This window comes from Cyprinodon tularosa, unplaced genomic scaffold (assembly GCF_016077235.1).
Source record: "Cyprinodon tularosa strain WSP-4 unplaced genomic scaffold, ASM1607723v1 ctg120, whole genome shotgun sequence".
Lineage (NCBI taxonomy): Eukaryota > Metazoa > Chordata > Actinopteri > Cyprinodontiformes > Cyprinodontidae > Cyprinodon > Cyprinodon tularosa.
In genome coordinates, this window is record NW_024038004.1 from 2,967,993 (window position 1) to 2,986,680 (window position 18,688).

At 38.6% G+C, this 18,688-nt stretch overlaps 3 protein-coding genes across 6 annotated transcripts; 1 reads left to right on the plus strand and 2 right to left on the minus strand.

The window, feature by feature from the left end:
- The first annotated feature begins 649 nt into the window (after positions 1-649).
- Positions 650-4,181, plus strand: odf3l2a (outer dense fiber of sperm tails 3-like 2a). Of its 2 annotated transcripts, XM_038274424.1 has the most exons (5): positions 653-872; positions 1,270-1,380; positions 1,612-1,734; positions 2,938-3,079; positions 3,685-4,181. In XM_038274424.1, exons 1-5 carry the CDS (start codon positions 761-763, stop codon positions 4,028-4,030), a joined length of 834 nt encoding a protein of 277 aa, XP_038130352.1. In that variant the 5' UTR covers positions 653-760; the 3' UTR covers positions 4,031-4,181. The 2 variants fall into 2 exon arrangements, with proteins under 2 accessions (XP_038130358.1, XP_038130352.1); XM_038274430.1 differs by lacking the exon at positions 1,270-1,380 and having other exon boundaries at positions 650-872.
- Positions 4,182-4,566: 385 nt separating this feature from the next.
- Positions 4,567-10,333, minus strand: ebi3 (Epstein-Barr virus induced 3). Of its 2 annotated transcripts, none has more exons than XM_038273637.1 (7): positions 10,201-10,333; positions 9,040-9,154; positions 8,829-8,931; positions 7,314-7,431; positions 7,007-7,170; positions 6,084-6,146; positions 4,567-5,029 (listed from the first exon to the last, which is right to left on the minus strand). In XM_038273637.1, the coding sequence occupies exons 1-7, from the start codon at positions 10,298-10,300 to the stop codon at positions 4,877-4,879; spliced, it is 816 nt and encodes a 271-aa protein (XP_038129565.1). In that variant the 5' UTR covers positions 10,301-10,333; the 3' UTR covers positions 4,567-4,876. The 2 variants fall into 2 exon arrangements, with proteins under 2 accessions (XP_038129565.1, XP_038129559.1); XM_038273631.1 differs by having other exon boundaries at positions 6,084-6,149.
- Positions 9,948-17,782, minus strand: LOC119775581 (rab GTPase-activating protein 1-like). Of its 2 annotated transcripts, XM_038273607.1 has the most exons (8): positions 17,379-17,782; positions 15,830-15,904; positions 15,627-15,737; positions 13,662-13,766; positions 13,496-13,579; positions 13,294-13,365; positions 12,922-13,179; positions 9,948-11,035 (listed from the first exon to the last, which is right to left on the minus strand). In XM_038273607.1, exons 1-8 carry the CDS (start codon positions 17,487-17,489, stop codon positions 10,805-10,807), a joined length of 1,047 nt encoding a protein of 348 aa, XP_038129535.1. In that variant the 5' UTR covers positions 17,490-17,782; the 3' UTR covers positions 9,948-10,804. The 2 variants fall into 2 exon arrangements, with proteins under 2 accessions (XP_038129535.1, XP_038129544.1); XM_038273616.1 differs by lacking the exons at positions 15,627-15,737; positions 15,830-15,904.
- Between the last annotated feature and the right edge of the window lie 906 nt (positions 17,783-18,688).

The following is an 18,688-nucleotide window of genomic DNA, read 5'->3' on the forward strand; positions in this document are numbered from 1 at the left end:
GCAGTTCACTGGATCTCCCCATAAGCTCAGCATCCTGTCTCACTAACCAGCAGTCTATAGACTGACCAACTTCATCTATCTCCACTCCACCAGTTTCAGGCCTGGGGTGGAAACATCCCTATTCTTTGCTCATGTTCATGCATATCTATAAAATTTAAGCACTATGTTTCCTGCCGAGGTTTCAGCACCAATGACAAAGTAATTGTATCAATACATTTCTCCTGATTGTCTTTTCTCTTCGTGTGAGTTTTTCAAATTGAAATAATCCCTGGAAAATTGGCGTTGACCAATATTATCAATTCATTATGACTCGGCTTGATCTGATTGTCTAAGAGGTTGCAACTATATTCAGTCAAGTTTTGAAAGAACACTTTTATATACAATACAAATGCATGGCTCACTTACAGCGTTTTAATGGTTAGAATAATGAAAACTAAGTATAAATTTTCTGTCTCCATCATATAAACCAAAAAATATATTAAAAATAGATTTAATCTAGATGTAATACGGGTGTAATGTGTCAAAATTCAGAAAAGCTTAAGGGTTTCTGTTAGATTTCACATTTTTGTATCCTGATGGTGACAACCATTTGGCTTGAAAGATGCATTCATAATAAGAGCCTTGGAGAAAGAAGATGTGGAGAGCAGGTTGGGCACGCTTACAAGCCTACGGTCAAGATAGGATTTCCTGCTTTGCAGGTCATGAATAATGCAGCATTAGAGGGTGCGACTCTCCTCGAAAGAGAGCAAAAGAAAAGGATATGTCTGAAAGAGCTGCAGAGGGAAGGAGAAAGAGCAACACACAAGAAAGAGGCTGGAGGATTATGGAGGAGGTGGTGAGGAAGCGACCAATCATCTCTGCTAAGGAAAGAGGTCTGTTAGAGAAATCTATATGCCTCCGCGTGTGTCTGTAAGCTATACCTTTATGTGTGTCTGTGTGTGTGTTTGTTAACATCCACATGGGTTGTATTAACGCTGAATTGAGTTCTGCCATGAAATCTCTCACAGCATCACAATGTCACTGCTCCTTCTCTTATTTGAGATCCTGACTTTGTTTGGAATTCATTCCCAAAGCAACAGAGGAAGAATGTTAAAATGCATAACCGTAGAAAAAATGGGCTCCATATGGGAATAATCAGAAACAATACAGCCGGAGCCAGAGAGTGCTGGGTGTGTGCAGACGCACCGCTTTGGAGCCGGATTTGTTGCATCATTTTCATCACTCTCCACCTCCTCATCCTAATTCACCTTTACTCCCACTCCCTGTCAGGCCCCGGCCCTGGACGCTATGCACTGCCCCCAACTGTTGGATACATTAACCATGATTTCACCAAACCCAACAGCCCAGCATACTCTTTTCATGGCCGCATGAGCTCTGCCAGTAAGTTTGCATCCAAAATCATACTGCTTATCTCTCAGAAAATTAAAGTCTAAGCATGCAGGGGGTGAGTGCTGGAAAATGATGAGAATAATTTAGGGATATTTTTTTACTTACAAGTACATTAAACATCTTTTATTGTTGGTTCCAGAGATTTAAATACATGTATTCTAGTGGTTAAACATACAAGACACATAAGACTGAGTGGTCAATTAAGTGCTGTCTATTTGTTAGTGATCTCTATAGACTCCAGCCCTGGACCGAGGTACTATATTGGGGGCAATATTACCCGGTTTGGCCGCACAGAGACACCATCCTACTCTATTTCAGGGAGAGGCAGACGAATCAGGAAGAAAGGTAAGCACAAAACAACAGCAAAAACATTCAAAGTTGCTTGGATGTAGAAGCATGATAATTTTTTGCTGATGAAAATAGTCACAGGAAGTGGGTAAAACCACATCAGTAAAGAGAATGTTATTGGATTAGCTGCAGAGATCCACAGTTCATAAGATAAGATCAGCATTCTACACAACAAATGTGGCATCTGTGAAAGAGTGGTAAGAAAACGGCCATTTTGAAAAAAGACACACAAAAAAGTTGCATTTAAGGTTGCATGTCAGACATGTCAGACATACAAGAAATAGGATACTCTGGTAAGATGAGACCAACACAGACATGCAAAGCTTGTAGTTTAAATAAAAAAACCCTACAAATCAAAAGTGAAACACGGAGTTGGTGGCATAATGCTGTGGAGATGGGAAGATGGATAGAGCGAAGCACTTGGCATTCCTGGAAGAGAACCTCTTACAGGGTACAAAAGGCTTGCTATAGCCACAGATATGAAGTGATGGTTTAGACCCAAGCAGATTAATGTGTGTGTTTTCGAAAGACTGTAGAAAATGTTGTCTGTCACTGAATGGTGAAGTTCGTAGCTGGACCCAAAATGCAGAGGCTGATGCACTGATGATTTGTTGCAGATTTTTTGCAGCCAAAGTATAAGTCCCAAAATTAAATATCCAAGAAATATGGGAACCAGAACAGAGAAGACATGACATAATGACGACAATCCAGCAAAGACAAAGTGCAGAGGAGGGGTATTTATACACTAGGGGGCAATGGAGAGTAACTGGGAAATATAACCTCAACATAAATGTAAACAATGAATGACACAGCTACAACTAGAGAAAAGGCTAAGGACTGCTGAATAGGACATACAGTACCTAACAAAAACACCAAACAGGAAGAATAAAAACAGAATCACGTAATTCCCAGCCTAACTGAAAACCCAAAGTGAAAACTAAACAGAACCAAACATCCTAAAATGGCAGAGCTTAACACAGTCTGTATATCCGTATTGCAGGTATGGATATACTCAACAAAAGCAGCAAAAAGAAGGTGGTTGTAGAAAATATTAATAGTAATCTGAGTGGAAAACTACTGCATGGTACCCTTTCAGGGGTATATAACAACGTGAATATTCATTATTTTGTTTTGGTCTATAAGTGTGACCATTTTTGTAAAAACTTTAATGCAGGACTCCTTCCTTGGTTCTGCTCATAGATGAGCTTTTCCAGACACCGGGACCAGGGGCCTACAGCCCAGAGAGGGCTCCCCCATTGAACGGTCACCGGAGACCTCCTTCCTACACAATTGGAGAACGGACCAGATACCGAACCGTGGACCCTGTACCGGCACCAAACAGGTGAGAGCAGCTGGAGGGCAGATATAGAGGATGACATGAAGCCGAATAATCCAGCTATTAGGTAATGTGCGTGCAAACAACCACAGAGAAAGCTCCCTCCTCTGTTTTCCCTTAGCTTGATTGCTTTCAGATTTCTTTTCTTTTTTAGTTTGGAAATAGTCACAAGTTGATTTCAGTTTATTCCACTGATATCATCCAGCTGTCACAAATTATGCTAATTTCAAACATGGTTTTGTCCCGACAAGTACACCATTGATGACTATATTAAAACATTGTTTGGAAAAGGTTTTTTTTTTTTCTTATCCTACCTAAACTGTGTATTTTATCTGTTTGCATTAATCACTTAGGTTAGGTCACCAAACCGTTGGAGACTTTTATCTTGGACCAAAGCTTACAACAGTGTATTGTCGTTGTAATTGTAGTTTCCTGCTTTTAAAACTTGACTAGCATACCTTTGATTGCCAAATAATGGAAGGCACTTGAATGATTTCAAAGCTTTGAGAAAAATCAGGAATAGTAACAATGATTTCCTCATCAAACTTATTATCTAAAAACATTGACAGTTTTTCTATAAACCTAAAGAACCCTCATCTCTAATCTGTTAGCTACACTCTTCCTGACCTGCTGGGTCCCCAGAACCCTCACAAGCCCGCCAGCGCCAGCTACAGCTTCTCAGGTCGTAGGACAATTGGCGGTCCCTCTGAGGATCTCTCCAAAACACCGGGACCCGGACAGTACAGAAGCATCGACCCGGACATCTACAGGCAGCGGCAGCCTTGCTTCTCTATGCAGAGCCGGACTAAGAGGCAGAGTTCCTCCTCTGTTGCTCCAGGTCCGGGTACCTATAGCCCAGAGAAGACCTACAGGCACCTCCACAAGTCCCCGTCTTTCACTATGGGCATCAGGCACTCTGAGTTTGTCACCCCACTCGTGGTGAATGTGAAGGATTGACCAGCCACACATTGAAAATACCTCATGGATTTGTTTTTATTCATTTGATTAACAACTTAAATAAATAGGACTTCTGCTCTGTACAGATTTAATTGGTAAAATTTATCATAAATAAAACTTAACATCAACAACTCTCGCTTGCATTGTCTCTGCAGTTTAAAAAAACAAAGAACCAAAATCACATTTTCTTCCACTTCAGTTTACAGTGAGGAGGAGGATTTGTCCCCTTGGAAGTAAAGGCTGTAGCGCCCCGGGGGCCTCCTCACCGGTTCTTTTCCTGGGAGCAAGTTATTTACTACTCTTAACTCAAACTGGATAAAACCATATAAAAAAGGACTATAAAAACAGGAGTAAAAAAGTAACAGAGTTTATTCCAGATCAGGTCGTTACAGGACAGAGAAAAATGCTTAGAGCTTGCACAGCTGTGGTCTCAAAAATCACGTCCGCAAGCGTCCGGCAAAGTTTGAGCCCCGAACAACGTCATCTCCTGCTTCTTAAACCTTCTGAGTCTGTGTTACATCATGTGGATGCTTAGCTGTCCGTATCAGAAACTGACACGCCATCCATTACTTGAACTCCATGCAGGTTGCCTCTCTGTCTCAGAGTTACAGATAGCCCTTCTCTATCATACCGGCTCCAAGATGTGCCCATATCCTGTGTACCTCTAAAGACTCGAAGGCTGTCCCGATTAGATGACCTCCGTACACACAGTGACATCCACAATGTGAAGGAAGGCCTTCTGCTCTGTCTAATCGGGCTAACAGAATGCACATGATGTATAATTAATTAAACCTAACAACAGCAAAGTGCATTCGTGGAAAAAAAAAAAAAGGTGAGTGGAAGTCTCTATTGTGTTTTCGGCATTGTGATTAGCTCAGGTGAGCTCCATTCGCTGCACTTCCCCAGGCCCAGGAATTCCTCAGCACACACCTGTAACCGGTAGGTTCTCCCTGGAACCAGCCCCTTTAGTTTGGCCTTGGTGTCCTCAGACAGGCCCCACTGGGAAAGAAGACACATCAATACATCAAAACAAATCAAAGAAGAAGAATCAAATACAACTAAAATCTTTCCATCTTATGCTTATTCTGAGTGTTCCTGGGTTTTGGGGGTTTATTGGCAATACTGAAAAGTTAAATAGGGCTTTACAATCCCTTCAAGTAGTCATTATTATTTGGTCATCTGTATGAGATTATAGAAATGACAGTAGTAATATTTGTCTTTGAAAAATCCAAAACTGAATATTTCATGAGTGAGCTGCAGAAAATCAGCTGTCTGTCATACCAGATCCGTACTGCTGAAAGATTAACTTGGGATATTAAAAAAACATAAACATGGTAAAATCCGGCTTTACAGCTGAGACTATATCATAGGTAAAAATGTTATTAATCACCATAAAGTTATTGAAAATTACTATAAATGAAAAAAAAGCAACTTGATCAGAATTTCTATGAATCTATCGTTGGTATTTTTTGGGTTTCCCTCGGATTAATGAGGCCTCTAGAAAGGACCCATGTTCATCTTAGTATTATTCACAGGGAGCAGAATGAAAGATAAGCTAAAAAAATCCCCCAAAACTCACTGAACTGCAGCAAAGACGAGCTTCATATCTAAATGCCTACCATGACAAATGTAAACCCAAATGTGAAACTTGACCAGATCCGAATTAAAATAGGCTTTTTAACAAACAGACCAAATGAGTTTGCAATAAAACAAATGATAAATATATGGTATTTATATTTCCTCATTCATATAAAAGCACTTTGGAGGGTCTGTGATGCTTTGTGTCTTTTTCTCAGCTAAGGACAACAAGAACCTTATCAGCACAATATCATATACTGTTAGAAATACTAATAAAATGTATTATAAATCTGGCTTCCGCTTTGAGAAAACTGAAAACTGAGTCTTCATGAGAGGCATAATGAACGGCAACATATGACCTGTATTTAACAGACAAGATCTGTAACTTCGTGGGGCCTTATGGCAGCATCAAATCAAGCATTGTCCTAGTAGTACCATTAGGGCCTCTGGTTTTGGTATTAACAGAAACTGTTACCTTGAATGTACACTCTGTCCATCTGCGCTGCGCTGTGTGAACTTCTCTGCATGACACTTTTTCCTGCTAAATAAAGAAACTGAAATCAATAGGTTGGATTTGTCTAAATTAACTAAAGATTGAATTGCTTTTAAAAATGTCAAACTTCTTCACCTCCTGCAGAGCTACAGATAACATCTTGTGTTTCCTCTCATCAGCTGTACACTAAGTACAAGTGTAATAACAGCTAATAAAGCAATAACTTTCGCCTTTTAATGTCAGACATTTAACTAATACTTTTAGCAAAACTACTGAAAAAGTAGTCATGAAGAAATGATTGGGACACCCTAGTTTTCTTAAATGTCTTTTTCTAAATGCATATTAAATGAAGATATTGTACAAAAAAGAAAAGAGGGAAGGTCTTTTTTCCAAGTATGCATTATGTCAAATTGTTTAAATTGTTAAGAGTTAAACATGTAGCGCACACTTTACCTTCAAGATACAAACATTTTAAAGAAGTAAATCATTTGGTGAGAAATAATAATCCTTAAAACATTTTTTTTTTTTTTTTACAAAAAATTACAAAGTTAAGAAGTATAAACTTGTACTGTAAAGGAAACAGGAGAGTTAGCTATTTTTTAAATAAATGTAGCCTCTCAGTTCTAACTTCTGCTTCTCGAAATGCCGGTTTAACAGTTTCAACCAGAGGTTTAGCTACTGTAAGTGTTGAGAATAAGAATGACAAAACTCTGTGGTTACCAGCTAGCGGGGATTTCAAAATGAGGAAACGTCTGAAACTCATAATGTTTCATTAGTTTTAGGTAGTTTTTAACTTCCACAAAAGATACATCATGTGTTACACGCAGATTCTGGGATTTCAATTACGTTGCTGTTGTGACACCCCTTTTGCTCAGCATGTGGTATTAAGATTTTTTCTTCCTTACATTAACAGACACGGGGTTTCCCTTGGTTTCCCAGCGGTAGCGTATATGGTACTTCAGAGGAAAGATGTCTATGCTGCTCCATGTAGGTGGAGGAGACCATTCCACCAACAGCGTTTTGGTAGTAAGAGGGGAAAGCGTGATATTTACAGGAGGATCTGGCTGCACTGTGGAGAGATCAGTATTGGAATTTCGTTGTTAATAAAATATGATAAAAAGTTGTAAAACAACTATTTTACCACAGAATAAAAAATTTTCATAGCTTCACACCATTATTATTTTTAGTTTAGGCAAAATGTTTTCATCTCACCGATATCCTCCAGCAAAAAACTTGTTAGGTAGGAGCTGCTCCCCCCAGAGTGAACGGCTGTGATGTTGAGGATGTATTCGGTGAGAAGTTTCTGGTTGGGCAGGTGACAGTGCCAGAGCTGCAGAGGAAAAAAATCACATTAAAAAAGAAAACAATCATGAGATGTTGCTTCAATTTTCACATGATGTTCTTTCTGCATCATATCTTGTTTGGGAAGAGTACTGGTCCAACCAGTACCAAAATTCAAAAACACTCAGTGGAAATCTGGCCCTAAAGTTGCCTTCAAAGTAGAGACTTATTTTTTTTTAGTGACCTTTCAGAACATGCCAGGAATGGATAGTTGTCACAAGCTTCCACCTGCATCTTCTCTACAAAACTTATTCAGCTCAGGTTCAAAGTATCATGCTGTGATGACATGATCCTTGTGTTCATATGGCTGTATAAAAAAAAAGACCTGCAGGTATCTGAAAAATTATAACCAAGAATTAACAAGGTTTGCGGAGGACCACAATGATATATCGGATTTCTCCAAAATGCAACCAATGGTCTGCCTTCTTCGAAATAATAATAATAAATAAAATATTCCAGAGGTCTTCAACAGGGGGTCCGTGACCCCTAGGCGGTCCACAGAGGTACTGCATGGGGGTCGTGAAACTTTTGGTCGATTAGACTTTTTTTTTTATATATTCCCCCCTGCAATTTTTCTACTAATTCAAATGTCTTGAAAAACATGTAAACATGAATTTAATACACTGTAGTAAACAGATAAATGGAGGCAGAAGATGTCTTTCAGTCATCAATGCACACATTCAGGGACACACAGGGGTTCTTTCAAGCTGGGCACCGTTTCATTCACAACACCTGTCCCATCTAGAGGAATCCAAATCAGAAATACTTAAATAATTCCAGGGTGAAATAACTTTCGTTACATGACTCCAACTGTAATTGAGCGACAGTTTTATATAACATAATTTCATACAATATATATAATTAGGGGTGGTCCCCGCTCCATCTCGCCATCAGTTTGGAGGTCCTTGGCCTGGAAACTGTTGTAGACCTCTGAAATATTCTATTAGCAAGTATGACCTTTTTTTTAAAAATGGTTATCATCTGGGTTTTCCAAAACTGTCTGAATGGTTAATATAAATCTAGTGTATATAAATGTCTTAGAGATAGATAGATAGATAGATAGATAGATAGATAGATAGATAGATAGATAGATAGATAGATAGATAGATAGATAGATAGATAGATAGATAGATAGATAGATAGATAGATAGATAGATAGATAGATAGATAGATAGATAGAAATAGATAGATAGAAAATGTGCAAAAAAATCAGCTATAACATATGTGAAGAAAGCTTGATTAAACTGGAGTTTTGGGGAAAACTGACTGCTTTCTTCCTGCAGCATGAATGAATCACTGTCTGCAAATGAGTAAGTCATTCTATGTTTCACTAAACCTAAAAAATGGAACAAAACAAACTGTTTTGTCTCCAACCCCCACGCTCACCTGCTCGGAGAGTGAAGATGATGGTGTTGTTGTCAGAACAGGAGATGAAGAGCCAGGCGGAATCATTTGGCACACCTTGATATCAGCATTAATGTGTCTCTCACTGTTGGGCAGAAACACCAACATACCTGATGACTTATGCCTCACAGTGCTTTTATATATTTTTCTAATTTGTAATTACTGTGATGACCAAACCATGCTTGCAGTTTACCTGTAGGTGGCAAGGTAATGTGTAGGTTGAGAGCGCAGAGGTTCTGGCCAGGAGCAAAGTATCTCAAATGGATAGCTGAAACACCGGCAGCGCACAGCGGGAAAGGAGGGAAAATCTGAACCAGAAAAGTAAGCTTCAGTCATTTTACTGAGCACCCAGCTGCTATTGTTTGTTCAACTTGAATGTATCTATCTTTTTATCTGAAATAAACACTTGCAGCATCATACAAAGCAGGAAATAATCTTTATTTTGTTTCTTTCAAAAATCTATTTAAAAACCAGAAAGAACAACCAATCTGATCATTCTTTACAGATCAACATTCTCAGTTTTTATTACAACTCTAATGTCAGCAGAGTGTTTTAATGACTTTAACTCATACTATAAAACTAGTTTTTACAACATTAACCTTTTAGCTGTAAAACAGTTAGCTCAAAGCAATGCTACCTCTGTTCAACTTTCACCTAAGAAAGAATGAAGAAAAGTTAGCTGAAAGGGTAGGAATTTACTTTTTTAGTACCTTTAGTTGATTTTAGCTACAGTGACTTAATAAATGATTAAATCTCACAGTTTTTACCAAAGATGAAACAAAGAATCATGGCGTATTTTATACATTGGTTTTTATTAAAGTTTATATTTTGCCCAATTTTTTGTAGATGTTTTGTGTCTTAATGTGTTCCAAATGTTATAATTGCAAATGAGATATCTTTAAAAAAATTATATACATATATATATATATATATATATATATATATATATATATATATATATATATATATATATATATATATATATATATATATATATATATATATATATATATATATATATATATATATATACATATATATATATGCTTTTTAAATCTTGATGTTAAGCAATATACCCTTGGCACGTTTTGACTCCATATGGCGGTTTACAAATGTAAAAAAAACATAGAGGGTTAAATACATCAAAGGTTTGACACACAGATAAGACATACTAGCCCACATAATTTCTTGGTCAACTCCAAAAACTGTGCAAATATTCCAATATATACATTTCTTCACCTCATGCTCCCTTATGTCTAAAAACCCATTAACTTTAGTTTCTGTTTTAGTCCTTTCTACTACAATTTCTACAATATCATCACACATAACATTCAAGTACCATGTATGCACTCACCGCCTGTAGTTGAAATTGCATTTAGAACATCCAAAGCTTGACTTCCAGGACCAAGAAAAAGCACCATATTTGTGATAAACACAATGCCAACCATTAGCATAGCAGTAGTTTTTACCTAATCAATCAAAAAATTATTTATTACTTTCGTTTGTCCAAATATCTGCTGCTACCTATATGTTCTGCTATACTCCTCAGCCCAGTACGTTATTTTCTTTTAAATGCCCAAAGATAATGCTACGTCTTTGGCAGCTCTATTGTCTGAGGTGAGGCTTTTCGGTCCTTTAAACACATTCTACAACTCACAGGAAATCCTCTAAGATCAGATGTTTCCTTACGTCACTGCCAGTAAGTACCCGTCACATGAACGCTGCGTAATGAAAGTTACAGCTGTGTTTTTTGCAAGCTGTGTATGGTAGACAATGATATATATGAATATATAGTAATAAACTATGGTTTCTTTTAAGGGAAAAAGGAAGGAAAAGTCCCTCAGGAACCACCTGGGATTTTAGGTACTCTCCTCTAGAGTGCAACATGTTATAGCAGAGCATTGAAGTTCATCCAGGTGAATGACACCAGCAAAAAAACACACACAAAGTCGAGCTGCTTAGACATGTTTTGCACTGTCTTTATGAGGCCATGAGAGCTTCTTAGGAGTCCATCCTGAGAGTGAGGAACTGTGCAGGGTCCAGTTCAGGCTGGGAGGACCTTCTCTGTGTATTCCAATGCCGTGGTGTCCGCCTGTCGAAGTCCGCAGGGATGTTAAAGCCTTACTGATCCAATTATTTTTTGCTTCCTGGAGATCGTTGGCCAGTACTCCCTTTTGATGTTCCAGCTCCTGTTGAATAACACACATATATAAGAATAGTACAGAAAATGTGGAAAAACCCTAAAATACACACTTTGTAAAGATATAATATACTTCTCAAAATAAGAAGTATAATGACAATAAGAAGATACTGGGTAAAAAAAAATGTTTAAGAACCAGGAATTATTCTTGTAGATCAGATACATTTATTGTTGTTAATGTTGGACAAAATTTACATGTAAAAAAAAAAAAAAAAATCGGACCGAAAGTAAGACTTTCTAAGCTTCCTCTCTATTGATTTTCATCAACATGATGCGAGGACTAATGAATGAAAGAGTCTGTATATGTAGATTCAGAGTTTGGTATTAACTCTATACATTTACTGAGTAACTTTCCGAAAAAAAAATATTTTAGGCATAGTTGTAATTTACTGAGATTTTTTACCTTTACTTAAGTAATATTCTTGTACTGGTAAATCTATCAATATTCTTACTTTAGTAATTTTTTTTTACTCCACCTACTATCTGTAACTTTAGCTATATTTGGATCAGAATGAGGAACTGGAAGTTCTTCATCCTTTCCTTAATTACATATATTACCTTCTGCAAGGATTTCTTTTATACATTCATGCTGGAAAATTGACGTGGAAAAGTCTGCATCATTTTTTTTCTTTTGTGATCATTATAATTATTTGTTTTTTATTTTATGATATAACTTGAAATATCAGAATCTGTGCATAAATTTGTACATCTGTACATTATTGTACATATTATTTAAGATGTTATTAGCAAACAATTCATCAGTACTTAAGTACATTTTTACTCTTACTTCAATATTTTTTCTTTTACTTTTACAGAGTAAAAAAGTGTTAAAGCAGGGCTACTTTTACCTGAGTAAAATGTTTACCCTTTATATTATTAATTGACTTTGTGTGTGTCATCTAATGCCTCCCCTACTCATATTTATACATTACATATAAGAGATTGTTTGTGTTTTTTGTCCTCAAAGCATGGAACTTTATGAGTTCACCATGGTTAGATTCAAACTGTGGCCCCTACTTTAATAATTTCTTGACTTTTCAAAAAGCTCACTGCACTATTCCTATTATGAGAGATAAGTGAATCAGAAAATGACCTGAAAATGATCAGAGCTACAACACCTTGGATAGTATTTGTTTCTTCTTATGAGTTGAAACTGTGGGAAGTCAAAGTGTGGAAACAAAGGAATATTCACAAATCAGTAAGTAAAGGCTTAAGGGGAATGCACCAACATGATGACTTACGATCAGTTTTCACACAGAGGAAGTAGGGTAGGTTAAAGAAGTTTCCACTTCTTTCTGCTCCACTTCATTAAAGTCATTGGGTGGCTATAGTGGAGTAAAACCTCTCCCAATAGACCTGGATGCCTGATATATATATTTTTTTTATCCTATAATTTTTTTTTTTTTTCAGCTGGGTGTTCTAGATTGGGCTGCTCGTTGGCACAGTGTGTAGCACTGCTGCCTTCCAGCAAGAAGGTTGCAGGTTCCATTCCCAGCCCAGAGTCTTTCTGTCAGTCCAAAAAAATGACTGTTAGGTTAATTGGCTTCCATAAATTCTCCTTAGGTGTGAGTGTATGCATGAATGGTTGTCTGTCCTGTTTGTCTCTGTGTTGCCCTGTGATGGACTGGTGACGTTTCCAGGGTATACCCCACCTCTCGCCCTTAGAAAGTCTGAGATAGGCACCCGCAACCCTCATGACCCCACTTGGGATAAGCGTGATGGAAAATGGATGGAAAGGGATGGGTGTTCTAGATCACTTTCTCTTTAAACTTTAGAAACCCTCTGATGAAGCCACGGAGGGTTAAAACCATATATCACCAGGAACAGTTGATGTCATTCTAAATATTTACAGATGAACAAGTTGTCACATTTTACCTGAATCTTACAGTTGGCCTCCACTACTTGCAGTTTAGTCTGGGCCAGCTCCTTTTCCAGCTCCCTGATCTGGACCTTTAGGGACTCCTTCTCCTGGTCCTCCCTAATCCAACCATCTCGTTGGGAGGGTTGGTTGGACTCCTCCCTGCCTTGATCAGTCACCTCTTGGCCCTCTGTAGATGGCGCTGTTTCAGACCTGTGGCCTGTCATGATTGATTCTGCAACAGGTCGACACTGGGAGCAAGCCTCTATTTTGCTCTAAAAGAAGACAAGAGAAGGTAAGAAGCAGAAGGAAGAGGGTGTTGCCATAAACTAGATATATGAGAGCAATGAATAAAAAGCAGACGTCTGCAGCGAGAGTGTCGCACTCACCTTGAGTGCACCCAGCTCCTCTCTGTGGGCGGCCTCCTGTCTCTCCAGACGTAGCGTTAGCTGAGAGCAAATCTGAGAGACAGAGCATCTTGTTTGAACTTCATCAAGCAAAAAATCCTGCAATCACTCCTACATATCACACCTACACATGTCTTGAGCACTACATTCTGATTGCACCAACAATGTCGTCAGTTGTCAGTACCTGTTTGTAGTCTAAAATGATACCAGAAGACTTTTTAATCTCCAGCTCAGCCCTCTCCAGCTCTCTCCGAAATACTTCCTTCAGCTGGAAAAAAAGAAGAGTCTTTAAACCCTTTTTTCTTGCAACCAGCAATAATTCTAGACACTGTTAAAAAATATATCATTACCATGGCAGCTTCTTCCTCTTTTCCTCTTATCTCGTCCTCTGTGGCCTGCAGTCGATGTTGAGTCTGCAGAAGGTCTTTCGTTAGCTCATCCACTCTGTCCTCCGCCTACAAAAAAGTAGAAACACACATCTTCAACTTCATCTCTTCTTATGCTTATATAGGCCTTTTTAAAGGAACTCTTCCAGTTTTTCACAATGTTTTATGTTCAGCTGCAAACTAGAATGAGTTCCACTGGATTTCATGGAATAGATAAACAACAGCGAATTACCTACAGAGATGCAAAGCTCAGCTATAGGACTGATGAACAAACTAAAATGACGTACAAATCTGGCCTTTATGGAGCTCTGGCTGTAATGATTTTGCCTCCCTGCTATTCTAATTCCCTGAGTAGCGTAACTGTAACTAACTTGATCCCTCGGCCCATAGTGTTTCCTGTTCTTTCTAATGGAGTTTTCCTACTGATCTGCTGAAGTTTAAAGTTAAATAAACCATTTAATTGCCTCTCTGTTTGTTGTTCCTGGCTAAAATGTTGTTTCTCCAGAACCAGTTTTTTACGCTGACATAATTTTTGAACTTTTAAAGAAAATCACAGTTTTCCAAAGAAAATGTGAAGGAGATTTGATCATTATTTGAAATTCTTCCAGAACAGATAGCGTCTAGGTTTAGCAACAATACATTGACTCATTCAGAGCCAACAGGTGTTAGTAGCACCATCCCTCGCCAAACAATAAAAGCAGTTATGTTTTAGTTTTTATTTGTCTACTCATGTATATATCTTCTCTAATAAATGCCTGAGCCAAATAAGAGCAAAAAATTAAACATTTTGAGTATGTAAAAAAAAAAAGGTTGTGTATGGTTAAAAAAAATATGGAGTGCTAATAATCAGCAGGGACAGGAAAGATTGTGATAGTTGATAAGAAGTTTAAAAGTGATAAATACAGGAAAATCAGGTATGAAAGCCTCTTAGAAGCTACAAAAGAGCTGAAACTAGGCTGGAGGGGTCATTTACCCTTGTGATCTTAAAACTTAAACATACACCCTGACTTGGACGTAACTTTTGGGGGGGGGGGTGGGGGGGGGGGGGGGGGGCATGTCCCCTGCATTTTTTCAAACATTCGTTTTAGTCCCCCGCACGTTGTACTCGCCAAAAACAATGTTACACTACAGTAAACGAAAAATCGTCGAGCACTAGGATCTTAAAACTTAAACATACACCCTGACTTGGACGTAACTTTTTTGGGGGGGGGGCATGTCCCCTGCATTTTTTCAAACATTCGTTTTAGTCCCCCGCACGTTGTACTCGCCAAAAACAATGTTACGCTACAGTAAACGAAAAATCGTCGAGCACTAGGACCAACTGCAAAACCACAGCTCAAGCTGAACCCGCTTTCCTGAGTTTAGACTGTCCACAAGCTCCTGATTGGCCCACCATCTTTTTTTGTAAGGTTGGCTGTCACCGCTGTCACTCTTAAGAAGCTCACTTTACAAACGACTGATGCGCCACTGAATCGGGTCTGTGATTGGATGGTCGTCTCCATCAAACTTTACTGAGCTATTTTGCAAAGAAGAATGAGAAAAGATTTCTGTTTGTAGATTTGCAAAGCTGGTAAAGACAATTCTTCAAAAACTGGAGCTGTCATGGCAACAAAATATTGGTTTTAAGAAGACTGGACACATGGCAGCAAAAAACGGCTCCACACAGCTCTTGATTTTTTATATGTAATAAGTGTGAAAAATATTCCATGTGACCCCACACCGATTATCATTCTATTGCATAAAACCTACACAGAATACACTAAATGTGGTTGTTCCATATAATCAGCCAGGACAAATCCATGTCACTAGAATGTAAACCATAACATTAGATGAGAATCCACCGCATTCTATAATGCAAGGAAAATTACAGCCTGAAATGAAAAAAAAAACTTCGTCAGGGAAGAACTGCCCTCTTCACAGATTAAGTACCTTGTCTAGAGCACACCTCAAAGCAACCTTGCTGGTAATTAGTCTGTGGGCCAAACTATCATTTTCCTGCTCCAGGCGAAGGCTGGCCTGTTGAAGACGACGGTTTTCTTTCTGCAAAGTGCAGAAAAAACATTGAGTTTCTGTAGCTGAGGAATGAAAATCAGGTCAATTTAGAAAAAGGAAAAACATGAGTCGGTTCTGACCAAGCATCTGTCCACAGGGTCATCGTCCATGATTTGAAGTCGACTTTGCCCAAGTTTCACTTTCTTTGTGGGGACCTTAGAAAAAAAAAAGACATGGCTTATTATTATGGAAAAAGGAAAAAATAACCAGTTTAAAGGAAATGGAGAAATCCATCTCTCCCAGAAACAGATTTCTGGGATATAAGATGAGCTTGACAAATCAAGAACAGGCCTCAGAATGAGATCCAAACAAGGATAATTCAAAGATAAGATAAAGCCGAGTACATGGGGGACATGGTAATCTACAACGCATCAGGGGAATTATGGAGGACGAGAGGGTTTATGGCAAAGCATGAAATGGATTTTCATATCTGAAATATCAGAACTCTTTTCAGGGTGCTGCAAATGAGAAATCTCACTGATGTATTAGATGTTGTGTTGGGACTTATGCCTTGTCATTGCCAGTCAGCAGCAGCTCATGTGAGGAATGCAGAGAGACAATGTTAACGGAAGCACAGGGCATTAACGTGATCTTCCCCCGTTCACAATAAAACAGGCCCTAATTAGATATGTTGGAGCTGAATAACAATATCTTATGCTAAAAAAACACCCAACACCATTTTAATTAATACCAGAAATACACCCAGGGTTTTGCTTAGACATAATAATCAGGAACACTGAAGCAGGGGGTCTGCAGGGTGATGAGACTGGTCCCACCGTTACCTGTAAATACCTTAACATTCAAGCATTTACCTAAAGACCAAACTAGCTGGCCTGAAGAGAAACCTTTCCAGGACTGATGAAAAAATTTATTTATTTCTTTTGAGCACTGTGAAACCTTTATCCAATAAGCCTCCAAAACCACTAAATTTAAGCCTGGAAAGCATGGTAGCTCATGCATAATGATATTCGAATGTTTTCACTTCACTAGAATTTGTACACTAGAATATTTTGAAAGGTTATGTTGTCTGCAACAAACCAAATAAAAAGAAAAATGCAATAGATAGAACGCAACATCTTCGATGCAGACCAACAAGTTAGTGATAATAACTCTTGCAACACATACATAAGGAAACAGCAGTTATTGCAGCTAAATATACATTAAGCTGTTTGCAGAAAAGGTTCTAACATTGCTCAGTTTATACTGCACTGATACCTTGAGGAGAATAATATCGTTCTGTTCCCTCAAGTTAATACCAGATTTAATCTGTAGTGCTTTCAAATGCTTTTAGAAGTTTTCCAAAAAAAACAGAGTTCGCTGACGTTTTCAAGCATTGCTGTTTACTATTTTGAAAGCACGTGTACATGGCATTGATTTAAAGTTGAAATGAGAAGTGCAAATAAATATCTGCCATTAAATCACTCAGATTGGTATCAGAGACAGGAATTTCACTTTAAGGAAACCCTGATTAATGCAATATTCTTCTTTGACAGAAAACCAGCTTAAAAGGAAACACACATAATGCAAATTTTCCCCAAAACTAACTTTCTAAGTGATTTAAACCAGTTTTGTTACAAAGGTTGACTTTATACATGATGACAAAAGCATTCAACAGTAAATGACTCTTACATTGAATGTCGGTTCCGTTTCAGCAACCAGACAGGCGAGGATCTCCTCCTCACTCATCTCCTCAATAGCATGGTCATTACAGGCCGTCACCATGGACACCTCCTGCATCATCTTGCCCAGATTTTCGGACACTAGAGCTGCTCCCCACCAGTCAGAGTACCTCCGCGTAAAGCCTCTGATTCCAACCAGAAAAAGTCAAAGAAATGTCACCTGATCTTAATAAAGAGGCTAAAAAAGACACAGTAGTCCGTAAATGAGAAACTTAAGCAGCAACGTTGAGGTTGAAGTCCAAGCTTCCTGGAAGGAAGGGGATTTTATTTACAGTCCAAAGGTGAGCAATTGTGTCACAGCACCAGACAGGTGAAGTGAGCGCAGCAGTGAGTCTTTCACAGGTGTGTGTGCACCAACAGGTTCATCGGTGTTTATATGACCAAGACTGGGTGAAACGAAATACTGCTTTGGACACGCCCACAGTTGTGTTTACATCACTTATCTCACCTGTTTTCTTCTTTGACTCACGAATCCAGCTGTTTATGAGCCTCAATTGTCCATTTAATCAGCTAACCCAATAAAATGTACTTAAATAGGTATAATGAGCAAACATAGTCTTTTTTTATTGTGCACTTTCATTTTCAGTTTTTTCCTTTTTTCTTCACACACTAGCACCATGCTGTGTGAACCTGCTAGACCTGTCAAGTCAACCCTGCAGTGCATGTAAGAAGTAAATGATGTGGCATCTGTGATATTTCTCCCAGGGGTGTGTGTGTGTGTGTGTGTGTGTGTGTGGGGGGGGGGGGGGGGGGGGGGGGGGGTCTATTATTGTTAAGGGCTAAGCAACCTGACAGGAAAGCAGACAGGTCCAGCTGGTAATGCAAAGCATACCGGAGCGGGCCGGCAGAATAACAAGGACGTCTCTGCTGTTCTAAGTAGGCCCAACATTTTCCCTGCATGCTCCAATGTTCCACCTAAACATGATGATGCAGTTTATCCTAACTTCATCTTCCGCTGTGAAGTCTCTCATGTCTCTCACATGAATGTTTCTCCAGCTCTCACTTCTTTTTCTCATAATTCAGTTTCACTTCTGTCTTCGAGTGTACGCTTTTTTTTTTTCCTTTTCGTGTTTGTCCCTTTGCGGTCAAGGCTTTTTGCTGGAATCTATGGTGGATAAAAAACTGTTTTCCCTTTTCTGACACAGAAGCTGTGAATTTAACACATGGTGTTTCGTCCCTCTGAGTCACAGTAGGAAAAAAAAAGCACAAAAAAAGCACTGAGAGGCATAAACCTTTATTTTTGTTCTCAAAAAAAGAAGA